The sequence below is a fragment of the Cibotium barometz genome, chromosome 59 (assembly GCF_041138505.1).
Source record: "Cibotium barometz isolate CiBa-2024 chromosome 59, ASM4113850v1, whole genome shotgun sequence".
Lineage (NCBI taxonomy): Eukaryota > Viridiplantae > Streptophyta > Polypodiopsida > Cyatheales > Cibotiaceae > Cibotium > Cibotium barometz.
The window spans coordinates 23,530,834-23,556,232 of NC_141104.1; the positions used below are offsets into that span (position 1 = coordinate 23,530,834).

Sequence of the window (25,399 nt, forward strand, 5' to 3'; positions counted from 1 at the left end):
ACAACTCTCTCTCTCTCTCTCCCTTGTTCTCTCTGTTTATGTCTCCCACATGACCTAACCCTAATTCTCCCCATGAGTTGTCCATGATGTCCATCATCAAAGATGACTCTGCCAGGCTCCTGTTGCCTTGCAGGCTCCTTATACATGCATGTTTCATCAAAAATGACATCATTGCTGCGTATAATCTTTCTATTCACGGGATCCCAAAGTCTATACCCCATTTCACCTCTGTCACCATATCCTAGGAATATGCATTTGTGAGACTTAGGATCAAGTTTGGTGCGCATTTCCCTGCGTATGTGCACGTACGCAACGCAACCAAACACTCTCAAGTGCTTGTATGGCGGAGGCTTCCTTGTCCATACTTCCTCTGGCACTTTCCCACCAAGCCTCGTGTTAGGTGACCTGTTTATAAGATGAACGGCTGTCATAACAGCTTCAATGTGACAACATAGAACGGACCTTCTCCTGAATGGTCCTGTTCATCCTCTCTGCTGTCCCGTTTTGTGGAGGATCATAAGGAGTAGAGAGCTCCCTCTTGATGCCTTTAGCATCACAAAAGTCTTGAAACTGTTTGGACATATACTCTCCACCATTGTCGGAACGTAAAGCCTTCAGTGTTTTGCCAGTTTGATTCTCAACATGAGCAACAAACTTCTGAAACACTGAGAATGTATCACTCTTCAAACGAAGAGAATAAACCCACACCTTGCGTGTGGCATAATCAATAAAAGACACAAAATATTTTGCCCCTCCCAAAGAAAGCTGAGGCATCTCACATACATCTGTATGCACAAGCTCTAACTAAGCATCTTTCTGTCCAAGAGCTTTCTTGTGGGGGCACTGTAGTTGCCTACCATATATACAATGCTCACAAAACTGAAAACTTGAAAACTTTAGAGAAGGCAAGTAACCCAAACGAGACAATTGCTCCATTCCTTTGACACTCATGTGTCCCAACCGGCTATGCCACATAGAGATTTCCGGCAGCTCGGTTGCATTTACATTAGCATGGTGACAAACACCTGCATGCATGAAGTAAAGAGTGTCCACCTTAGAGTCTCTGGCAACAACCAGTGAGCCCTTACTAATCTTCCACTTTCCACGACCAAATGTGGTGACATAATCAGCATCATCAAGCTGTCCAGTAGAAAGTAGATTCTTCTTGATCTCAGGCACATGCCTGACATCATGGAGCATAAGCTGTGAGCCATCTGAAAACAAAAGCCTCACATCACCTCTGCCAAGAATCTTGCATGCATGGTTATCACCCAAATAAACTACTCCTTCATTGCCAGCAGTATACCTGACAAACAAGTCTCTGCAACCTGTGACATGAAAGGAGGCACCTGAATCAATGATCCATGAGTGCATACCATGACCATCTCCTGTAAGAAGTGAACGGGCATCAAGTGAAGACGTGAATAGGACCTCATCCTCACTGTCACCTGCATGTGACACATTGATTTCTTCAATCTTGACTCCACTTTTGCCCTTTGGCTTTACATCTTTGGCTTCATCTTTGTCTTTGTCTTTTGCCTTTTCCCTTTTCCTTTTGATCATTTTTCCATTTGTAGCATTGCTTTTTAATGTGTCCCTTCTTGCCACAATAATGACATTCCAAGTCCTTTTTGGAGCGAGACTTGCTCCTTCCCCGTTCTTGGCTTTTACTCCTTTGCTGGAATCTCCCACGTGCATTCATTGCATTGGACTTTCCAACAGAGTTGTTTTTCTTGTTCATCTCCTCTTGAAGGAGAGCACCCTCAACATCTGCATATGACAGCATAGCATTCGAATTGCTAGTGGCTGTCCTGAATGTGTCCCAACTCTCTGGCAAAGTGCATAACAGAAAAGTGGCTTTGAACTCATCGTCCATTGCCAACTTTTGATTTATAACTTGGCTGACAATACCATTAAACTCATTTAGATGGGCTGTCATAGACGCCCCTTCCTTCATCTGAAGACCTATGAGTTTCTTCAACCAATACACTTTGCTTGAGGCACTTTGCTGGGCATACAAGTCCTGCAATCTCTGCCACATTCCCCAAGCTGTCTTCTCTTCACGAATGCTGAAAAGTAATGAGTCTGATACAGACAACATGATAGTAGATCTTGCCAGCTCATCCATATCTTCCCACTCTTCAGCAGTAAGAGAAGCGGGCAATACACCCCTTTCTTTGATAGGCTTGTGCTGCTTCTTCTAGAGCAACACATTATAGCACTGGGTTTGCCAAATATCATAGTTATGTGAGCCTTCAAGCTTCTTGATGTGAAGCAATGAAGAGCTCTCACCTGTGGTTGCCATAGCAATATGCAACCTGTCAATGCCTGACTCCCTGCAAAATGTGCAAACACTGTACCAAAAGCACACAAAGTGCTCACAGTTATTCTCCCAAGCTTTATCTCCCACTGCGGAAGCAAGAATGCAACTTTTCTCCCACTGTATGTGATGAAATCACCAAAATCTGGTTGCTACAGACTTAGGACAGCACCTTAACTGTGCTCTGTTGCCCTTCCAAAGTACTGTACAGCAGTACTGAGTGCTCACTTGTGATGTACCAAACCTGTACCGGCAAGTACAACAGCTGAAATTGAGCCTTTTGGTCACTCAAATCAATGTGCAGCCATGCCAAAACTTATACAAAGCTGTACCAAATCTGTATCAGCAGGTACAGTGCAATAAATGCTCTCTTGGCTGTCCAAATGAGTGAAAATCAGACTTCCCGAACACTGCATACAACAGTCCCGAACAGAAATTGGGCAAAAGCCCCTTGACTGCAAGCTGATTTCTGAGGATTCAAGGCATAAATGTCTTGCCTGCTGCTTTGCCAAGCTCAACAAGCATACGATCTTGAAAAGCCCCTTGATTTAAGATCAATTGCTGATCATACATGGTACATTGACGCACATGAAGGCATCCAGAGTCTTCGCGATGCTTCCCCCTGGCCACATATACATCCAATACAAGGAAGCCCCTTGATTTACAGGCACATTGAGTGCTTGTCAGGCATCAACACATTGCCCAAAGCATCAAATGCGATTGCCTGCATGCAAATCAACCAAATTGGCACAAAAGCCCCTTGATTTGCCCTGCAATTTTGCCCAAATGTGCGATTTCTCACATCATACAGCATGTATGAATGTTTAATTGCACAATTACATCAAAAGCCCCAAATTTTGACATCCAATTTCTTGCAAATTGATCCTGATTGTGACCAATGTCACCCAATTTTGCCAATTTTGCTCAGAAATTGAGCAATTCAGCACCTGTACCTGCTCAATTGATTGAATTGATAAGAAATTCCCAAAATTGAAGGCAAATACCTCTTAATTTTTGAGTTTCTCTGAGATTTGCAGGCTGAATTTCTGTTGATGCTGTTGCAGAAAAGGAGGCGTCGATTTTTGCTGTTGATGCTGCTGTAGTGCAAGTTCTTGGAGGTGATCCTTGCTACAGATTTGATGGCTGCTCCACCACCAGCTTGTGTGACCGGCTGGTTGGGCTGCTTTGTAGTCGGGCTTGGGCTGGTCGCAGGTGGAAAGGAGGAGGTGCTGAGGAGCGAAGGGCCAGCGCTACTGTTGACGCGAACTTGCCCCCCTTCCAGCCGTCGACTTCGCCAAGTAGCCCACCGTGTAGCGCTTTGCTTTGCTCACGCCTGCATATGCGCCTGGTTCTGGTCCGCAGCCTGTCTCGCCTTCGCTTCGCCTAGTGGCTCGCTACGCGATTAGCGACCAACGCCTTGCGTATTCGCTTGTTGTATTGACCCCGCCCGCCTGCCTAGGACTCATAGACGTGTTCGCCTGGTTGCTGCGACTGTTTCCACGCCTGAGTATGGACACCTGCCACCTGCTCTTTCCGTCAGGCCTCTATTCGGCTGTGGTCATCCGCGCCCTTCCTGGGCAGCTCTGCTAGCTTGGCTATGGCGAACAACAGAGAGCTCGGGACTGCCCTCCGTCCTTCTCTGTTCTCCCTTCAGGGACCCTCTTCCCGCCCCTTAAAGGCTCTCACCCGTCGTCCTAACACTTAGTCGACCTGCTATCTCAGCGTCAACCCCTAGTCAACCTGCAGGCTCTGATACCAGTTGAATGGGAGAGATGATTAGGGTTAGAGTTCATGTGGGAGACATACGCAGAGAGAACAAGGAGAGAGAGAGAGTTGTGGGGATGAGTCAACTCATCAAGATGAGTGTGTGATTCCCCCATCACACATGTATATTGCACTAGTACACATAGTGCACTTAGTACATTAAAAGTACTAAGTGTACTATGTACTATAACTTATGGGCTTGTACACACTATAAGGGTGGGCATTATGCCTTTACCCCAACATTAAGGGGGAAAAGATTTATTTGGATGAGGACCTTACACCCGCACAGATAGCACACTGGAAGGAACACATGCCGCAGTGCTTGAGGCAAGGAAAGAGAGGAAACGGGCGGTATACAGAGATGGCTGAGTCATCATTATGGAGAGGAGGCCCGCTTGACGGTGCGCCGCCTATGAGACCTTACGATTCACGGTGTGGAATGGCAACAGAGCCCTTAGAACAGATGCAAGATACTTTGAGGATACTTTCAGACACAGTGATATTGCTATGTATACGGAGACCCATCAGTGCACAAACAAGAGGCTTCCTCACGTGTGGGGTTATAGATGGGAATCAGTTTTCCGCCCTCAGCCACGCACAGTGGGAGGTACCAAAGGATCTAGAGGAGTGGCAATACTTTTCAGGGAGGAGCTTCGTGACTAAATACATGTGGTTCATAGAGATGCAGATGCGAGGTACATGTGGGTCCGAATATGCAGAGGGGGGCTCCGCAAGCTATATGTGGTGGTATGCTACTTTCCCCCAGTCCACTCCAGGTTTGCACCATCAGGAGTCTCACCCTATACGCCACTATATGATGATATCATCAGGTTTGCCAGCATGGGAGACATATTACTATTGGGAGACTTTAATGCACGTACAGGCACAGTGCAGACAGAGCTGTATGATACTCAAGAGGCTATGTATCGGGAGATCATGGTAGAAGATGTAGGGTTGCAGAGATCAACACAAGATGACCATAAATTAAATCTATTAAAATTCTTCTTAAAATTACATAAAAATAACCATCAATTCCTTTAAGCTAAAAATTCCACTTTTCTCATCTAAACATTTGAATTCCAATATAGTGGGAATTCCTCTTTTATCATTTAAACTTATCTATGCAAAAAGATAAATTTAACTAAATTTTTCTCTTAAAATTTAAATAAAAATCTCCATTAATTCCTTTGTACTAGGAATTACACTTTCTTCGTTTAATTAATTGGATTCCAATATGGTGGGAATTTCTCTTTCATCATAAAAATTTATCTATACAAAAAGATAAATTTAACTATATTCTCTTAAAAAATAAATAAAAATCTTCATTAATTCCTTTGAGGGGGAGACAGATTATGGCAAGCATTTTCTCACACTAATGAGTGCACATGGGTTGGTCATATACAATGGCTTATCGAGATGGCAAGGATCAGATGCTCTCACACACTGGAATTCTAAAGGGGAAGCGAGCACGGTGGACTACTTGATGGGATCTCCTTCATTGATACCTAATGTGCGGGATTTCACGATTTCCAGTCCGTCCATTGGCATAGCAGCCGATCATGCATACCTGAGTTTCACACTAGAAGGTAGATCCCCGAGAGATGCAAGATATCAGTTTACACGTGAGACAGTTGGGGTTTACCGAGATGCAGTGTCTGATCGCTTGTTCGCTTTAGACCTCCATAGCCCTCTGGACGAGATCATGAGAGAATTGGCAGGTGTACTACATGCATCCGTCTCATATGCGTTTCCCTACACTATGATCCCTTCCACCCACCCCCACAGCATTGCCCCACAGAACAATTGGTATGATGATGAGTGTCGTGAGACACGAGCACAGCTACAGCATGAGATTGCCATTGGGACTCACACGAATAGACAGGCCAGGATGATCTTTCGGCGCCTTGTGCAGAGGAAGAAATGAGCCTATCTAGCTAAGCTAGAGGAGGAGATCTACCAACTCTTTTTGGGGAAGGACAACAAGATGGCATGGAAGATGTTTCAAGAGAGACAGCCTGGTACTCCGATTACTGCACCTGTGGCATGGCATACTTATGCTAGAGAGCTATATGATGCACTAGGACAGCCCCCCACCCCCCCTCCACTGGGAGCTAGACCGACTAGCAACACCTTTTTTACTATGCGGATGGTGCTAGATGCAATAGACAGGTTACAAAATGGAAAGGCACAGGATCATGATGGGCTAGTTGGAGAGCACTTCTCATATGCACACGACACTTTGGCTCCGCTCATTGTACATGTGTTTAATCGTGCCATTTGTGAGGGTTTCCCGGCAAGCTGGACAGAGCATATCATTGTACCACTCTTTAAGAGTGGGGGCCCCATGGTACCAAGCAACTACAGGACGATCATGATTGGTCATTACTTGGCCAAACTATATGGCTCTATATTGGAGTCGGAGCTAAGCCGCTGGGCAAAGGCATGGTCATCGAGCACATGGACAGGCCGGCTTCAAGAGAGGATTTACTACCTTAGATCACATACTAACACTTCGGCCACTTATTGAAGAGGGCAAGGCACAGAAGAGAAGGATATATTGCTACTTTGTGGACTTCCGCAAAGCCTTCGATACCGTACCCCGTGCTAGGCTTATGCACAGATTGCATGACATTGAGGTACCCGAGGATATGCAGTGGGGGATATATGCTTTGTATGAGCCTGTGACAGGCAGAGTACGAGCTCCAGGCGGACTATCCGATATGGTGACCAGCACGATAGCGGTGAAGCAGGGATGCCCGCTATCGCCCACCCTCTTTGGACTGTACATTGATGCGGTCTCTGATTATGTAGACAGATTGGGAGGCCCAGGGACATGCTTGGCAGGGATGTTGATACGCATCTTGTTATATGCTGATGATATTGCTCTAATCTCAGACTCTCCGGAGGGATTACAGAGACAACTCGATGCATTACAGGCTTTCTGTGCGGATAGAGATCTGACACTGAACCTTGGGAAAACCAAGGTTATGGTGTTTAACACCACAGAGGCATGGGTGACGAGATTAGAGCCTCAGTTCACTTTTCGAGGGGAGCCGGTTGAGTACGTCAAGTCATATGTCTACTTGGGAGTTACTTTCACAGGACCGCGTTTCTCCCTGAAGGAGGCAGCAGCAACTAGATTAGCTCGAGGGCATGCAGCCTTGGGGGCACTTGAGAGGCAGTGTACACACATACAGTTTCAGGAGCCACACACCAAATTGTGGCTATTTGATACGCTCGTCACACCGACCCTCCTGTACGAAGCTCCGATTTGGGGGCCCAGCATACATCACAGATCTCAGAGAGGGAGGGATGAGGGACGGATGAGAGATGGAGGCAAATGGAGAGACCACTGATTATGATGATTGCCCGCATGATTCGGAGCAAATCATCAATACCACATGAGATTGTTCGGGCTGAGCTAGGTGCCGCACCAATAGTGACCAAGGCCCTATTCCAAGCAGTTACCTTTTTACAGCGGCTATGGGAGCTCCCTCAACAGAGGTACTCCCGATTGGCATTGACCTCATCCATATAGTTGGTAGAGGATGGAGATACTCATTGCTGGTACGCTCAGATGAGATCATGGTTTGACCTACATGGTTTGCAGATAGAGGCACTACCACCCTTTCAATACAGTCTGGATTGTCCACTTTTGGATATCACCCGCTCAGAGCAAAACCGCATGATCAGGATGGATATCATCAGAGTGGACACAGAGAGGACATGGACTAGCCCCCTTGAGCCCTTAGGCACGAAAATGGCTCATTACAAGAGCCATTTTCTACACCTCTCACCATATGATTTTATCACCCGCCCACCGTACATGGATGTACACCTATCACATGGGATACGTTGTGCCATTGGACAAATCCGGACCTCATCACACCAGCTGTGGATTGAGACAGGGCAATATGTGCTTCAGATCTTGGATGACTGCATTTGTCAGCTATGCTACCAGGAGGCAGAGACAAAGGAGCACTACATTTGCCGATGTACAATCTATTATGAGATCCGAGGGAGATATCACTGCCTCTTCCGAGAGGGTTTTAGGCCGTTACGCAGGGTCAAGGAGTTTGAGGATCAGAGATGCCTGGGATTGTTCCTACTTGAGCTCAGGAGACACAGAGAGACCCTCTTGGCAGACAGGAGACCGAGCCATGATGTACCTAGACAGAGGACCCTGACAAATTTCTTTGGCACTAGCACCACCACCACCACCAACAACAACCCAACCCACACACCTCATGATACCTTCTCCATTGGGCCATCAGGGCACCGACCACGCTCCCAAGGAGTCACCACTGATAGAGAAGTCATCTTATGTCGAGCTCGTCGGCCACACCCACCAAGATCCCATCCACGGCATCCTCACCATCGCCAGATCATAGCCATTATTGCTCGGCATCGGACGCGCCTACCTCGCTTCTACGACCTCTCCATTCTAGACAGCCCCATGGCGGAGATACTTGATCTAAGGAGAGGGCAGCACTTCAACTGATCAACATACATGGATCTACCTCATATACATTTTCCAGTATTTTCTACTCATTATCATCTCGGAGTCTTACAATTCTATTTTTATAACTGTAAGACAATCAGTTTATTGTACTTTTTAGTCTCATTTAGTTGTTCTCTTTGATGAGACACCAACTTCAGATGTACTCTCAGTTTTGGTCTCATAGGCCATTATGGCCTCTTAGAGACGTTAATATATCATTTCATTTCTCTCTCTCTCTCTCTCTCTCTCTCTCTCTCTCTCTCTCTCTCTCCCCCCCCCCCCCAGGGGAACTCTTGAGGATGCAATAGCCAGGGTGCTAGAAGACGGAACAAAAGACTGGCATTGAAGCTGGGAGCGTTTCTCTAGAAGAACCCGCTATCTTGTCACCGTGGTTGAGTACTTTGCCAGGCGTTAGTACAGGAGTGCATGTTCATGCACAGTCCTGGAACACCAATTTCGTACAAGTGCTTAGCCCAAGAAAGGTGTCTCCCTTCGTTGCCTTGGTCTTGCAAACAGATTAAAATTTTCATGTCTAAAGCCTTGGAATGCTTGTGGAAAACAAAACAAGACCAAAAAGCCCTCCGTCTGATGAAGAAAGATTTGGTTTACTCGCCCAAGATACATGGTGGTCTTAACATTCTCAATATCCATTATCGTGTTCTCGCCAAAAAGGTGATGCTTCTACCAGATTTTGTGGCACAATCAAAGCCATGGGCTTACATGTTGGGCAGTATGTGTGTCTCCAAGCGTACAGAAGCATATGGACTCTGGGTAACCCATTATGATGATATAGTTTTTGGACATTTTGATGGCAAGATTACTGGTTATGCTCTCATTCATGACCGGAACGCTTTGTTGCACCACTTACATTGGTCGGGACAGCCCCCTAACCAAGGAAATTCTCTAGCTATGGAGAACACTCATTGTTTAAAATGTCTCTTCCATTATCTTAGCCAAGCAAGGCCTATAATCTTTCCTTGCTTGGAAATCGCCACTTCACCTTTCGCTACCCACTACCACCGACGCAAGCCTTCGACACCGACCACCTCACGGAGTACCTTTGCCTCACATTGACACAAGCCTTCGTCACCGACCATGCTTCAACTCCGACATTATCTTTGCTTCTGCATTGATCTTCTACTCAGAGTCTCCTCACATCAGAGGGCTCTCGTACATGTTTTCACTCACCATCATATATACACTCACTCACCCATTTCATGCTGTGTTGTTTTGTTGTGATCTCTCGTACAACTGTTCCTTTCGTCCTTTTGCCCTCACATGGTATCAGAGCTATCGTGAGCGAATGGATTGAAGACCTCGAGAGCACACAACATGGATCGTCTACCCTCACTCTCAGAGGACCAATTTTTCTAACCACAATTTGATTCTCCAAACTCTGATCTGGACCACACAAAGAATGGGGCTTCTTACTCAATGGAGAGCCCCATTCAAGATCTCACTTTGGGAGACGATCAACCCATCTACATCAACTCACCTTCAATACCTTTGCCTTCATGATCTCCCTCTTTGACTTTATCAGACTTTGCTTCCAAAGGGGATACATTCCTTCTGCCAGTGTGTCAATGTGGGACCCTGGCATCCTTCATTTTTTCTCATCTTCTCTCATGGTCCCCTATTTGGCCTGAGAGGGGGTCTGTGAAAATGGCTTTTCGTCCAGCCTTTAAAAGGGAATTTTTTGGATTTGTTAGGCTTTATTTCATGTTTTTTGGTACCTACTACTGGCTGACAACCCCTGGCCTAGCCGACCAACAGCCCCACATACTATATATAGTTTTGCCTCATCACCACATCATTCAGTACCACTTCAGAGACCACATCAGGTACCTCACACTGCTATTGTTGCTACTGCTAGGGCTTGCACTACATCTACTTCGTCATCATCGGATCTCTGCTCCAGCACACCAGTGTTTTACCTCAGCTCATGGGACAGCAGCCGTCTCTGCTACATAGAGCACACCAGCGTTTTTAACTCAGCTCATGGGACAGCAGCCCTCTCTACTACATAGAGCACACCAACGTTTTACCTCAGCTCATGGGACAGCAGCCCTCTTTGCTACATAGAGCACACCAGTGTTTTATTTTCAGTTCACACCTTGGGACAGCAACCCACTCTCTACTACAGTATAGACATCATTGTTTTATCATCAGTACATATCTTGGGACAGCAGCCCACTCTCTGCTACAGTGCATCAGCTTTTTTCTTCTACAGTTCACCTTGGGACAGCAGCCCTCTCTGCTCACCATCACACATCATCGGGACGGCAGCCCTCTCTAATTATCTTTGAAACCAGCCTGGAATCCAGAACAATGAACAAACACTTCAGATGACAGCAAAGATATGAAAATACAACGGAAATAACCATAAACTATGCTAAAGGGAACACAACACTGAGCCGGAACGGCCAGCCCCCGTAGGAACGGCTTTATTCCAACAAACGGGTTACAATCAAACCAAGATGTGGGTGTGAACAACACCAGATCTTTCCACCAATACTTTAGAGAAACAACTCAGCTCCCAAAAGGCTGACAAACAGTCAACAAACAGAAGCTCCTAAGAACAGGCCCCAAACCAGCCCCTGGGTTCCACATGTGCGATCCTGAACTGTACACTGCTGTACTTTCTGTACAACCAGCGTATGGATGGGCTGGAGTGCTGTACGACTGCTGCTCCTCTGTACAGCCTGTGCAGGAAGAGAACAAGAAGCTGCTGTACCCTGTGTAAGGCCTGCACAAGAGAAAAAGGGCAGGGCACTATGCTGTATGGCCAGCGCAACAGAAACCCGACTGTAGAGAAAAGAGGCTGCCCACCTGTGGGCCCCTATATGACTGCCGGAAGAGAGAGAGAGAGAGAGAAGAGGGAGTACTGCCCGACTCTTCCAGAAATATGCGCATGAGAGTGAGTGTACCGCCAGCAAATCCAGAGAATCGCACCGCTACCTCTCCCCCCTGGATGCGCATCCCTTATCCCCCTTTTCATAGAGTCGACCTCCTCTATTTCAAGCATGTGCTTGCTCTAAAAGTGGCCTTCCCTGTTAAAAATATCCAAGTTTGTGCTTTAAATAGCCAATCACTCTATAAATGACCAAACTTGCCATCTTTAGTGTCCAGACTATAAAAATACCTCATAAAAGGTGGGCGCCTGGCGTTTATTGACTTTTTGGCCCATGCCCAAATAATAATATATCCACCCCTTTGTTAATAGTGTATGAAAACACTAACTCATCACTTTAATGATGAAAATGCCATGCCACTTTTGTCCAGATGCCATCTTTCATGCCAAAACCTTGCCAGTTAATGCTCCCACTTTCTTTTGTGGAAAGATCCATGTTCACACCTTGGTTCCACCTAGTGTATGAAACACTAGTCGAGTGTCAGAATATGCACCGGAGATGAAGACAAGACCTGAAAACACAAGAACAAGTGCACTGCAGAAAAACACAGCAATAGAGAGGGAGAAAGAAGAAGAAGAAAGAAAGAAAGTTATATTAACGTCCACGGGAGGCCGAATCCGACCTATGGGACAGATCAGGTACATCCATTTACATTCCACTCTGGGTATCGATGCCAAAGAGGCATAAAACTGAAAAAAAATAACTCAAAATGAACTCTTAAGACTCTTAAGAGTTTAAATTACCATGGGTTCTATTGCATCTAGTTCAAAATTGAGGTTCAAAATAAAAATAGCTATATTTCATCCATGGATGGATTTGCTCTTGAGAGGGGTGGGGTACAGAATTCTTTAATGATTGCTTGTCCTCCTCTGTATATTGCCCATTTGCCATTCTTTCTTGCTTCTTTGACTTTATTCAGCTCTGCCGATCTGTTCTTGAGTTGTAGCGGGGTGAGTTCATCAACTATCCATACCTTTGTCCCTTGGAGAGACCTTGTTTGCTTCATCACTGCTATTTTCTCATTGTTGTCCATATAGGAGACTTTTGCCTGTGTACCCTTTACTATAATAGAGATAGGGTCTCCTAAGTCCACGAAGGGGACTACTTTGCTCAGTTGTGCTGTAAGTACATCTGTATCTAATATGTAGTCTTCTCGAAGCTTTTGAGCTATGTCTGCCCTATCCCAGCCTTGAGGAAGACCACCGACTCTGATTACCTTTTTGTTACTTTCCATTCGTTCCTTTTCTTTGACCGCTGATATGACTTCTTTAACAAAATCTTGTGAGTTAACTGAATTTACCTTTGAAACAAGGTTTGTCGTTTCTGTTTGTAGTGTTGTAGGTATGGGTCCTTCTCGTGCTTCCTCTTGCTTTGTCTTCATGGCTTGCACTTGCACTTTCAGTTCGTTGATTTGTTCATCTTTCTTGATAGTCTCGTGTTTCAGTGCTGCTAATTCTCCCTGGAGTTTCTTCAGTTCTTGCATGAGGTAGGCTTCCCATGGTGTCGGCTTGCTCACGGGTGGAGGAATGGGCGGTAATCGTGAAGCGGTGACTGAGGCAAAAGACTTCTTACTTTCCATGTGTTGCTGCTAATAAAGGAGAGGGCTATTGGTGGAATGAGTCCCCCCTCAAGGGTACCCTCTCCCCTTTGGGGGAGACTCAGAAAATGCAACCTACAAGATGCTCAGCTACAGGTGCAGGGGAGAGTTATGTTGCTGCCTTGGGGGCCTGAGCAAGGGTGGGTGAAACCGATCCCGTCAAGTGGGAAAGACTCCGTTGGACACCCACACGCTTAATAGCACAACTTTAAAACCACAAATTTGAAATGGACAACTTAATACAACTTGAAATTTAAATGAAATGAAATGGAAGGATGGACACCAGCACTGGGGCCGGAACGGACCGACCCCCCCTCAATATATGATATATTTATTGGGAGTATTTAATATATACAATGCTCCATGGGTTCCAAGAACCAGATAATGTCCATGTACATATGAAAACAGTACCAAACAAATAGACTCGAAGTCGAATCTCGAAGTAGAAAACTCGAAGCAGAACGACCACTAGTGTGGTCCAATCTCTACGGTCCTGTGCTTTCACTGGACTCCGCAGAGAGCGCCTCACTGGTGTTCCGAGACCACGCACAAACAAGCGCTCTCGTACTAACGCCTAGCTCTCCCGATCTCAGCACCTTTGGACCGAGGTTCTCCAATAGAGCTTGGACAACCCGGCACCGAACGGGTGTTGGCCGAGCGAGATGAATCCCTTATCAGATTTAAACATAAAATACTTTACTTAAATCTGAAATTCACTTACTTGTAGATAGTTGATAGAAAACCAATACTCGTGGTATGATGAAGCTACCCAGGAGATGCGAAGTCCCCTTGATGAAGACTCAGTCGCCTCGTGGTGAACCACCAAGACAAGTACCACCACAAGAAACCACAGCCGCCTGCTGTGAAAGGAGGAGCACCCACTTGCAAGGGAGAGGATACCCGATTGCAGTGTGGAAAGAAGGTGGTGTGGAGGAGCAGCCGGCTGTATCCTTCTATTGATGGTAGTTGCTGTGCAGAGGAGGAAAAAGAGAAGGGCACAACCCTCTTGAGTGTATGCGCAGCCTGAGAAGGAGGAGGAGATGTTTAGTTGCAGCCTGTTTTGGCCGCCTGTAGAGGTTCACGCAGCTTGCAGGTAAGATGCCCTGAAGGAGCTCACACAGTCGCCTGCAGTGTTACCAGGCGAAGAGAAGGCAGCCTGCTGGGTGTGTACTTCAGTTACGCTGTGCAGCCCACCTGTAGGAGAGGAAGTGATGCAGGCGCCTGCTGTAGCCAGGGCAACCTGCTGGAAAACAAGCGCAGCCCACCTGCAGCAAATTCAGCCACCTGTAGAGAGGCAGGCGCAGCCAGCAGCAGAGGGTACTGCAGCAGTCGCCTTCATGAAAAACATGCGCCAGAGGGAGAGATGGTCGCCGGTTGGTGAATAAACGCCAGATAGAAGCGGGTGGTGGTGATCCACGCTTGAAGGAAGAAGTATTCTTTTATAAAATTAAAGATGTAGTCTTCTCTAGTGAATTCCACGCATGCATGTGGGGGGACTAGTGTGGGTAGGTGACCATGCCCACCCCCACACTCACTTAAAGTGGGGCTCCCCACCTTGGCCCCTAAGTGGGTGCCCAAAGGGGGTGCCCACATTTAAGTGAACTGGCTCTTCCATGGCGTGACAGTCCCATGGGTCGAACACAGTCCAGGTCATACACGGGTGGCACTGGTCTGGCTCCCGTCCATACGACACCATCCTGCTAACACACGGGTGGCACCAGTCTGGCTCCCGTCCATGTCAGCAAAATACTGGTCTCTTCACACGAGACACCGGCCTGGCCTCAAGTGAACGAGACGCAAAAACTGGAGATGGACCAAATGGTCGCCCAATTGGTGACAGTGGGTGGGGAAAGGGGCGCACAGGTGCAGGCGGGCGAAATGCAGGCAGAGAGAGAGAGAAGCGAAGAGAAAGGGAGCGAAGAGAGAGAAGCGAAGCGTGTGGGAAGAGAAAGGGGGGCGAGGCGAAGGGAAAGGGGGCGCAGAGGTGCAGGCGAGCGAAATGCAGGCAGAGAGAGAGAGAGAAGCGAAGAGAAAGGGAGCGAAGAGAAAGAAGGCGGGTGGGAAGAGAGAAGCGAGGGGCGCAGAGGTACAGGCGGGCGAAATGCAGGCAGAGAGAGAGAGAAGCGAAGAGAAAGGGAAGACCGGGTTCCGAGCAATAGCTATACAGCTTTGGTTATCGCACTGGATGACTGTGGGCTCATGTGGAAACCCAATCCCGCCAAGCAACCTCCGCAGCCACACAACCTCGCAAGCAGCACCACAAGCAACCCGGTACTCTGCCTCTGTCGATGACAAGGCAATAGTTGGCTGCCTCTTACTGCTCCATGAAACCGATCCTGAGCCGAGGGGAAAACTGTAGCCTGATGTGGATCTCCTTGTGTTTGAATCTCCTCGTGTCTGAGTCACTCCAACCTTGGAGTCTGACTCCATCCATCAATCCCCCTCCCGTGTAAAAGAGTCCAAGATCCTTCGCATGCTGTAGAAACCACAAGATACGCAATCCTGCCTCCCAAAGAGTCCTTTGCAAACATGAGTTCAACAGCCTCATTAGGAAGCTCCCGTCCAATCTGGTTTTCAGCAACCAAATCAATGAACCATTTTGCTTCTGAGTCAAGGAGGCATCATACTGTTCACAAACATCAACAACTGTTACGGTGGGATGCCAAGTAGTGGAAACCTGCTTGAAGACCACTCAAGGCCTTCGAAAATCTGTAAACCACTCCCTCAAAATCCGGAACCACAAAGCCTGGAGAATTCCCACATCCACCTCCTTCTGCAAGTAATCAACTGTCACCTGAGAGCAAAGGTTACCTGTAAAGTTTCCTCTGACTGACGAACACAAGAACTACCAACATCTGTACTGGAAAGTTCCTGCCAACTGCTGCCATCAACTGGCAAGCCATCCACCATTTGGTCCGAGAAAGCCGCACCTACAGCCTATCCACACTTAAGTGGCCATTACCAAACTGCCACTCATCACAAAACTGAGGACTTGGGAGAGAGTGCTGAAAGTTTGTAAACTACATTCTCCACTCCACCTTCCCAAACTACGTGGCTTGTTGCCTTGTCCCGGAGAGCAACAAAATGCTCATCAAACTCCGCCCGTATGCTAGTCTTGCAAACCTGATGCATTGACAACAGATGAAAACCAAGTGATGGAACATACAACACTTGGGAGGAATGCTTCCCCCATCTGCCATCGGGAACTATCTCCAACCTGCTCTCACTATGAACTGGGATAGTGGATGTATCCCCAGTAAGGATGTGACCAGAATACCTGCAGAGATCCTGTAAAGCCGAACGGGAAGGGAAGCACCACTGTCAAGAATCCACTCCCGAGTATCCGTAGCGGAGAGTCCTCTAACCTCCTCCCTACACTAAGAAAATGAAACATCGATGTCCATAACCTCCTCCAGGTGCACAAAAGCTAGAGTCTTCACGGTTGCTGCTCAGGATTCTGCACCCTTCTCGATGCTCAGCTTGGGACATTGCCTCCAATAGTGGCCTTTCTCGCCACAATCATTACACGTCCTCTCTGCCTTCAGCTTCTCGAGGTCTAAGTCGAACTTCTTCTCAAAAAAACTTCTCCGATGAAGCCTTTCCTTTGCCCTTGTTATTACGGCCTTTCGACAGTTGGCCAATTAAAACCTCCCAACCTCCGCCTTGTGGAGGGTTCGTGAATCTTTCCTCCTGGTCCAAGACCATGGGCACAAGCTCCTCCCATGTGATGGTGCTGAGCCTGCCACTGGTAATCAACGAAGAGTAAATGCTGAGTACTAAGAGGACAAATGTGACAACAACGTTACGGCCATGTCCTCCGATGATATCTCTTTCCCAGCCTGGAGAACTTCCTGCTGAAGAGCCTGCAACTTGTTGATGTGCTCCCGCATCGTCGACGACTTTGCAGGATTCATCACCCGCATCTGAACTTCCAAGGAGATCCTCTTCATGGGCGATACCCTGTTATAGAGAGAAGCCAAATGCTCCCATATACCTCTGGCCAGTGTCATATGCTTGATATGATTGATTCCAATGGTGTGCAATTGAGGAAAATGAAAGAACGGACTCTGACATTGACATGACCCCATAACTGCCTGTGCCTCACGTTCCTTCTGAATCGAGGGTTAACTCCCCTTCCTCTAACTCCGACCGTGGAACCCCAACAACAATGAAATCAGCAAGGTCGTAAGACTCCAAAACAGATTCCATCATTACCTTCCATATGCCGTAGTTGTTCCCGTCCAACTAACGGTCCACTGGGAACGTGGGGAGTGTCGGGATCATCACCTGCCTCTCAGCCATCTCAAGTAAATCTGCCATTGCAGGGGTGTAACTGAAAAGGGAGGGTGGGTGGGAAAAAATGAGGAACTAAATTTGCAGGTGGCTGTCCAGCAAATCAGCCCGCCTTCCGCTTGCTTATCCTCTTCTCGTACGGCCCAAAACAGTCCTCCAATCAGCAATAAAACAGTCCCCCCTCTTGCTCACACAGTTCCCAAGATCTTCCAAGAGCCTAGAGCTCAGATACCATGTTAGAATATGCAGCGGAGATGAAGACAAGATCTGGAAACACAAGAACAAGTGCACTGCAAAAAAACACAGCAATAGAGAGGGAGGGAGAGAGAGAGAGAGAGAGAGAGGCGTGTAACTCTACTATATACACAAGAAAATCTTGAAAAATTGAATACAAAGTGTGTGGGGGCTAGGGGCCATTTTATATGGCCCCTACAACCAGTCGGCCTACACAAAATACAATCGACAGCAGTCATAAAGTCACCCGACCTGCTGCAACTCCAGTCGGCTAGCTACTCACAGTCAGCCAGCACACAGGGAGAGTCGTGGAGCAGCAGGGGCAATCGGCCATCATCTAGATCAGCCAACAGCCCCCACAGGACAGACTCCCACACTTGGTAAAAATTGGGAAAATTTGGGAAAAAAATATGGAGTGGGAAAAAATGAGAAAACACCTAAATCAGGTAGGCACACCCACAACAGAGGCCCTGGTGTAACTATACAAACAAGAGATGACTGCTAACATCGAGACGAGTGAGGGACCAAATGGTGACAATCTTCATCGACACCACTCCGGACAGCAGCCCTCTCCTCTTCTCTCTCACTCAGGTATTGCAACACCCTTGTCACTAGAGCTTGCACCACTGCACCACTCAGGTATTGCAACACCCTCATCACCAGAGCCTGCACCACTCGAGACAGCAACCCTCTCTACTCACCACCGCTCAGGTATTGCAGCACCCTTGTCATCAGTGTTGGAATACGCAGCGGATATGAGACAAACAATTGAGAGCAAGAAAATGCAGAACTCCACGCTAAAGATGTACCCACGTTACAAACAAATACAATAGAGAGAAAAACACAGAAAAGAGAGAGAGTAAGAAGCTGTATAAACTCTACTATATACAAGATCCGGTACAATCTCAGAAGTGGGGGGCAAGGGTGGTATTTATACCACCCTCATATGTTGGTCGGCCAGCCATAAATCAACCGACAGTAGCCCTTGCTGTCCACGACTGAAAAACAACTAGTCGACTAGTAAAGCCAAGTCGGCCAGGACAGCAAGAGTAGTCCAAAAGAGAACTGCCCCACGACCAGGAGAAAATGGAAAAAATACATGAAAAAATGAAGAAAATTGAGAGGCGGACACACCCACAACAAAGGCCCTGGTGTGTAATGTACAGACAAGAGATGACTACTAACACCCTCTCTTAGCTCCTGGATGTGGAACCAACCCCAGTGAGCTGGAGTGCTGCCGGAGCATAGCCTAAGGTAGAGACTTTGTGATGAGGTCCGCCGCATTGTCCTCCGTCAAACAAAACTCTAGCAAGATGTCATCAGCAAAAAACTTCTCACGAACAAAGTGACTCTGGATGGCCGTGGATTCCGCTAATGGAAACCCAATCTTGCCAAGTAACCTCTGCAACCTCACCACCTCGCAAGCAGCACCACAAGCAGCCCAGTACTACCTCTGTAGACAAGGTAAAAGTTGGCTACCTCTTGCTGCTCCATGAAACAGCTCCTAAGCCAAGGGTAATTCCGTAGCCTGATGTAGATCTCCGCGTGTCTAGATCTCCTCCCCAATCTGAGTCACTCCAACCGTGGAGTCTGACTCCATCCGTCGTTTAGAAGAGTCCAAGATCCTTCGTACCCTATAGATACCACAAGATCCGAAATCCTACGTCCCAATGAGTCTTCAAAGGCATCTGCATGAATGAGCTCAACAGCCCCACCGGGAAGCTCAAGTCCAATCTAGTGTTCAGCAACCAAATCAATGAACCAAACCACTTTCGATATAAGGAGGCATCAACCTACTCAGAAGGATCATCAACTGTAGCTTTGGTATGCCAAGTCCTGGGAACCTGCTGAAGACCATACAAGGCCTTCCGAAACTTGTAAACCACCCCCTCTGAACCCGGAACCTCAAAGTCAGGAGGCTGCTCAACATACACCTCCTCCCGCAAGTCACCATCTGCCACTTGCATGGCTTTCCTACAAGTCCCCTGAGAAAGAGCTTCCTCAATTACACGAGGCTCTTTGTCCTGAATGATACAAGACATCAAAGCATAGTTCACCTCTAAAGGTTCATCTAGCTAACAAACGCAAGAACTGGTGCCTGCTGCCATCATTTGGCAAGCCATCCACCATGTGGTCCCGAAAAAACTGCCGCAACAACGTATCCACTTTCAAGTGGTCATGACGAAACTGCCACAAATCACCTAACTAAGAACCTGTAAGAGAGAGTGCTGAGAGTTTGTAGATCCCATTCTCCATTCCGCCTTCCCATACAATCTGGCCTGTTACTTTGTCCCGTAGAGCAACAAAATGCTCATTAAACTCCACTCGTACGCCAGTCTTGCAAACCTCATGCACTGACAACAGAGGAAAACCAAGGGATGGGAGAGAAAGAACCTAGGAGGAATGCCTCCCCCCTCTGCCATTGAAAACGGTCTCTAACCTGCCCTCACTGTGAATAGGGATAGTAGGATATGACCTACGTGCCTTCTAAGATCCTGTAATAACTCTCAGGAAGGAGTCATGTGCCTGGAAGCACCACTGTCTAGAATCCAGTCCCGAGTGTCCCTAGCGGTGAGTCTAATCGCCTCCTTGCTCGAAGAAGATGAAACGCCACTGTCAAGTGCACAAAAGCTGGAGTCTTCACGATTACTGCTGAGGAGTCTGCACCCTTCTCGGTGCTCTGCTTAGGACATTTCCTCCAATAGTGGCCTTTCTCGCCACAATTTTTACTGGTCCTCTCTGCCTTCAAGGCGTCATGATCCAAGTCGGGCTCCTCCTCATAAGACTTCGCCTATGAAGACTTCCCTTTGCCCTTGCTGCAGCCTTTCGACCGCTGGCCAATCAAGGCCTCTGAACCTCTGCCCTGTGGAGGGTTCGTAAAACGCTCTTCCTAGTGCAAGACCATAGGCATAAGCTCCTCCCATGTGATGGTGCTGAGCCTGCCATTGGCGATCAAAGAGGAGTAGAAAGCTAAGCACTGAGAGGTCAGATGAGATAGTAAAGTGATGGCCATGTCCTCTAAAGATATCTCCTTCCCAACCTAAAGAACCTCTTGCTGAAGAGCCTCAGCTTGTTGATGTGCTCCCGCATCATTGAAGACTTTGCAAGATCAATCACCTGCATCTGCACTTCCAAGGAGATCGTCTTCATGGGTGATACCCTGTTATACAGAGAAGCCAAATGCTACCAAATTCCTCTGGCCAGCGTCATGTTTGATATGATTAATCACCTTTGGTGTGTTTTCACTCACCATCATATATACACTCACTCACCCATTTCATGCTGTGTTTTGCTCTGATCTTTCGTACATCCGGTCCTTTCGTCCTTTTGCCCTCACATGGTATCAAAGCTATCGTGAGCAAAGGGATTGAAGACCTCGTGAGCACACAGCATGGATCGTCTACCCGCACTCCCGGAGAACCAATTTTTCTCACCAGGAGTTGTTCTCCAAACTCTGATATGGACCACACAAGGAATGGGAGCTTCTTACTCAATGGAGAGCCCCGTTCAAGATCTCACTTTGGGAGACAATCAACTCATCTACACCAACTCACCTTCACTACCTTTGCCATCACAATCTCCCCCTCTGACTTTATCAAACTTTGCTTCCAAAGGGGGATACATTCCTTCTACCAATGTGTCAGTGTGGACCCCTCGCATCCTTCATTTTTTCTCATCTTCTCTCATGGTCCCCTATTTGGCTTGAGAGGAGGTGTGTGAAAATGGCTTTTTTGTCCAGCCCTAAAAATGATTTTTTTTTGGATTTATTAGATTTAATGTCATGTTTATTGGGTCTTGCTGCTGGCCGACACCTCCTGGCCTAGCCGACCAACAGCCCCACATACTATATATAGTTTTGCCTCATCACCACATCATTCAGTACTACTTCATACACCACATCAGGTATCTCACACTACTGTTGTTGCTGCTGCCGGGGCCTGCACTAATCTACTTCATCATCATCGACTTTCTGCTCCAGCACACCAGCGTTTTTACCTAAGTTCGTGGGATAGCAGCCCTCTTTGCTACATAGAGCACACCAACGTTTTTACCTCAGCTCATGGGACAGCAGCCCTCTCTGCTACATAGAGCACACCAACGTTTTTACCTCAGCTCATGGGACAGCAGCCCTCTCTGCTACATAGAGCACACCAACATTCTACCTCAGCTCATGGGACAACAGCCCTCTCTACTACATAGAGCACACTAGCATTTTATCTTCAGTCCACGCCTTAGGACAGCAACCCACTCTCTGCTACAGTACAGCACATCATCGATTTATCATCAGTACATATCTTGGGACAGCAACCCACTCTCTGCTATAGTGCATCAGCTTTTTTCTTCTTCAATTCAACTCGGGACAGCAGACCTCTCTGCTCACCATCACACATCATCGAGATGACAGCCCTCTCTGCTTATCTTCACCATCGACACCACTCAAGACAGCAACCCTCTCTGCTCCTCTCTCACTCAAGTATTGCAACACCCTTGTCACCAGAGCTTGCACCACTACACCACTCAGGTATTGCAGCACCCTCATCACCAAAGCCTGCACCACTCGGGACGGCAACCCTCTCTACTTCTCACCACCACTCAGGTATTGCAGCACCCTTGTCACCAAAGCTTGCACCACTACACCACTTGAAATAGTGGCCCTCTCAGCTCCTCATCACCACTCAAGTATTGTAGCGCCCTCGTCACCAAAGCCTACACCACTCGGGACAACAACCCTCTCTGCTCTTCATCACGCTTCAGATACCTCAGCACCCTTGTCACCAGAGTCTGCATCACTTCACCTTTCGCTACCCACTACCACCTCACAGTGCCTCTGCATCCACCGACGCGAGCCTTCGACACCAACCACCTCACGGAGTGCCTTTGCCTCACATCGACAAGAGCCTTCATCACCGACCATGCTTCAGCTCCGACATCATCTTTGCTTCTACATTGGTCTTCTACTCATACTCTCCTCACATCAGAGGGCTCTTGTACATGTTTCCACTCACCATCATATATACACACTCATCCATTTCATGCTATGTTGTTTGGCTCTGATCTCTCGTACATCTGGTCCTTTCATCCTTTTGCCCTCATATGGTATCGTTTTTTCATTTCCTCAAGCAATCCAACATTGTCGCTTAGAATTGCATCATAAGTAAATTTGGAGGGTCATTATGGAAATGATGCAACCATTACAACGAGTGTCTGTGCTTCAAGAATAAGACAGACTTACTGACTCGCTTTTTGACAGGCGACTTCTTGGATATACACCTCTTCCTTTTCATCAGCTCCCAAATTCTAGGGCGTACAAGTTCCTTTTGCTTCCCCCCGCCCCCCCTTTTATGGATTCATGAGCATGTGAAACATCTTTGGAAGATGTCTAAATCCTTGCACTGATGTAGAGCAACACTAAGAAGAATATGGATGAGCAAATTGCCTTTGAAGCAACGACTATTTCTATGGAGATGTAATATGGGTGTTTTTCCGGTGGGGATTCTTTTGGCATATAAGACACATTGCTTTAGCCTCTTGTAGGCGATGCTCTCACCCGCCCCATCTTCTATCGTGTTGCTCCCACTCTCGAGCCCTCAAATTGTCGGGGAGATTACGTACACGATTTCCAGGTAGACTTTTTGGGAGACAGTTTTGGCTTTTTGGTCTCTCCTACATTGCCAGCTTATGCAGTCTTCTTGGATTAGACGAGATTATGGGCTTTCTAGACTATCTATCATGTTTGGAATTAGCTGCTTTTTATGTTGTTCATGTTGACCCTTTTTCCTTCTTTCATAGATCTCTTTACCAGTCTCTCAGGGGTTCTTATGATCTCGGAGAGCTTGCTTTTCCGTAGATTGAGTTGTTTTCCCACTGTTTCTGATCTGAGTCCTGGCTGTCCCACTCTAGGATAGCTATGAGTGTACATTTATATTATCAATGAAGCAGTGGTTTCACTATATAAAAAAAGGTTGCATGTATAATGTGTGTATACATATACATACGTACATATGTATATATATATATATATAATGTATAATATGCTTTGTTTGGAGAGCAATCTTGAGTGATCGTACCTTTCCTTTTGGATTTCTTTTTGCTGTTTCTGAGCTTCCCGCAGGATTTTGTTACTCAAGGTAGTATTGACAAACTGCACGAAGATGCAAGGAAAATGATTAAAACTCTCCACGTTAGGATCCTGTCCCGTACTGAAATCTGGATTCACCCTTACATAGAGCACATGCATATCATTCCTTAATTGCTGCACATCCTAAAATCTACGTTTATCAATCAGGTTTAATCCATAAAGCTCAAAACGCTTGTAATCCTGTACCATAGCTCTCTCTCTCTCTCTCTCTCTCTCTCTCAGGTGAGAAGTCAATGGGAATGAAGGAAGAAACACCTCCTGGAGCTCCTGCAGCTTGCGAGACCTCTCTCTCTCTCTCTCTCTCAGGTGAGAAGTCAATGGAGATGGCGGAAGAAATACCTCCTGGGGCTCCTGCAGCTTGCGGGATTTGGCAGGGCGGCTTTTGCTTGACAGTTTGTCTACATCTTCTTCAAGCAGCAGCTGCGGGAGGGAGAAGTCGTGCTTTGCGGCGGGGTCGTCCTTGGATCGCTTCTTCTTCTTCTTGCTGGCATCTTGAGGATGATGGCGAGGTTGGAGCTTGGCAGGAGGTGCCATCGGGCAAACGCAAAGGATTCGTATACGGCTTAAATAAACTGAATTAGGGTGTCGTTCGACATTTTTATTTTATTTTTTTGTTTTTGAGAAAGGCTTGAAATTAACTCTAATTGGATATTTACACCCAGCTTGTGTATACAACTGACACCAATTTGCACATCCTTCGTAGTTAGCAAGGATCGAACCCAAGACCTTTTAGATAACATTCGTCCTCTAAGACATTTTAGTTGTCCGTATAATTAATATTATTTAAGTTGTAAAGTTCATAGTTAATTTAAAACAATAGATTTCTTTAGAAAAGCTGTGGTACATTTTAAATTGTTTATGTACTATAAATATTTTTAAAAAAATTATTCTAAATATAAAGTTTACAAGCCCATTATATGTACTTTACATGTTTTGTGAACATTGTAAACTACACCTTAGCTTACACCATTTTGTTGCTAGCACTCACCCCACCCATTTATGAGTAGACTTAACCCATAAAAAGAGGGGACACAGTGTGCAAAAAATAATAATTTGATGCTATCAATGCACAAGTCCATTAATGAATTAATTATGCCATGAGTGCTCCAAGAGTGTTGATGACTAGTAACTAGATCTTTAACAAAATCATGTTATAAAAAGGACATGTTTCCAATAGAACTACCACATAATTTACCAACAAAACTCCACACCAAAGAGGGGTGTAGACCATAAATTAGAAGTTCCAATGGCTCAATGACCAACACAAAAGGTATGATGCTTGCTTAATGCTAAGCAAAAGCTCATGTAATGCATCCCCAAATAACTTCAATGGTGAAAATTAACCATGCAAAAGCCTCCAACTCAAGGTAATGCAAACCTTCGTTGTATGTAGCATACAAGAAGCTAGAGTAATGGCATTCAAGAGGCTAGGATACATTGATTAAGCCTTCTCTTGTTAAATCCCAAAATGTAGCCTAATCATCAATTCTTTTCAATTCACCAAGTGAAGAGCTTGATCATAAGGCATACCATGAAACTAATTACTCAAATCTAAAAATGGTGATCCACACTACCATAATGGCTGCTTGAAGGCGTCGTTGCACACATCAGAAGCTCGTGGGAAAAAAGATGTCATGGC

General features: G+C 46.6%; 1 protein-coding gene across 3 annotated transcripts in view; it reads right to left on the reverse strand.

Moving 5' to 3' along the window:
* Positions 1-24,341, reverse strand: part of LOC147605623 (bystin-like protein) — a 59,357-nt gene extending 35,016 nt beyond the window's left edge. For all 3 annotated transcript variants that reach the window (XR_015265181.1, XR_015265182.1, XM_086793560.1), the window contains exons 1-2: positions 24,100-24,341; positions 23,690-23,763 (exon numbers count right to left, since the gene is read on the reverse strand). Coding sequence is in view for 1 of the 3 variants with exons in the window: in XM_086793560.1 (XP_086649686.1) it covers positions 23,690-23,763; positions 24,100-24,294 (269 nt within the window). In the remaining 2 variants the exon portion in view is untranslated. The remainder of the gene's footprint in view (positions 1-23,689; positions 23,764-24,099) is intronic.
* Between the last annotated feature and the right edge of the window lie 1,058 nt (positions 24,342-25,399).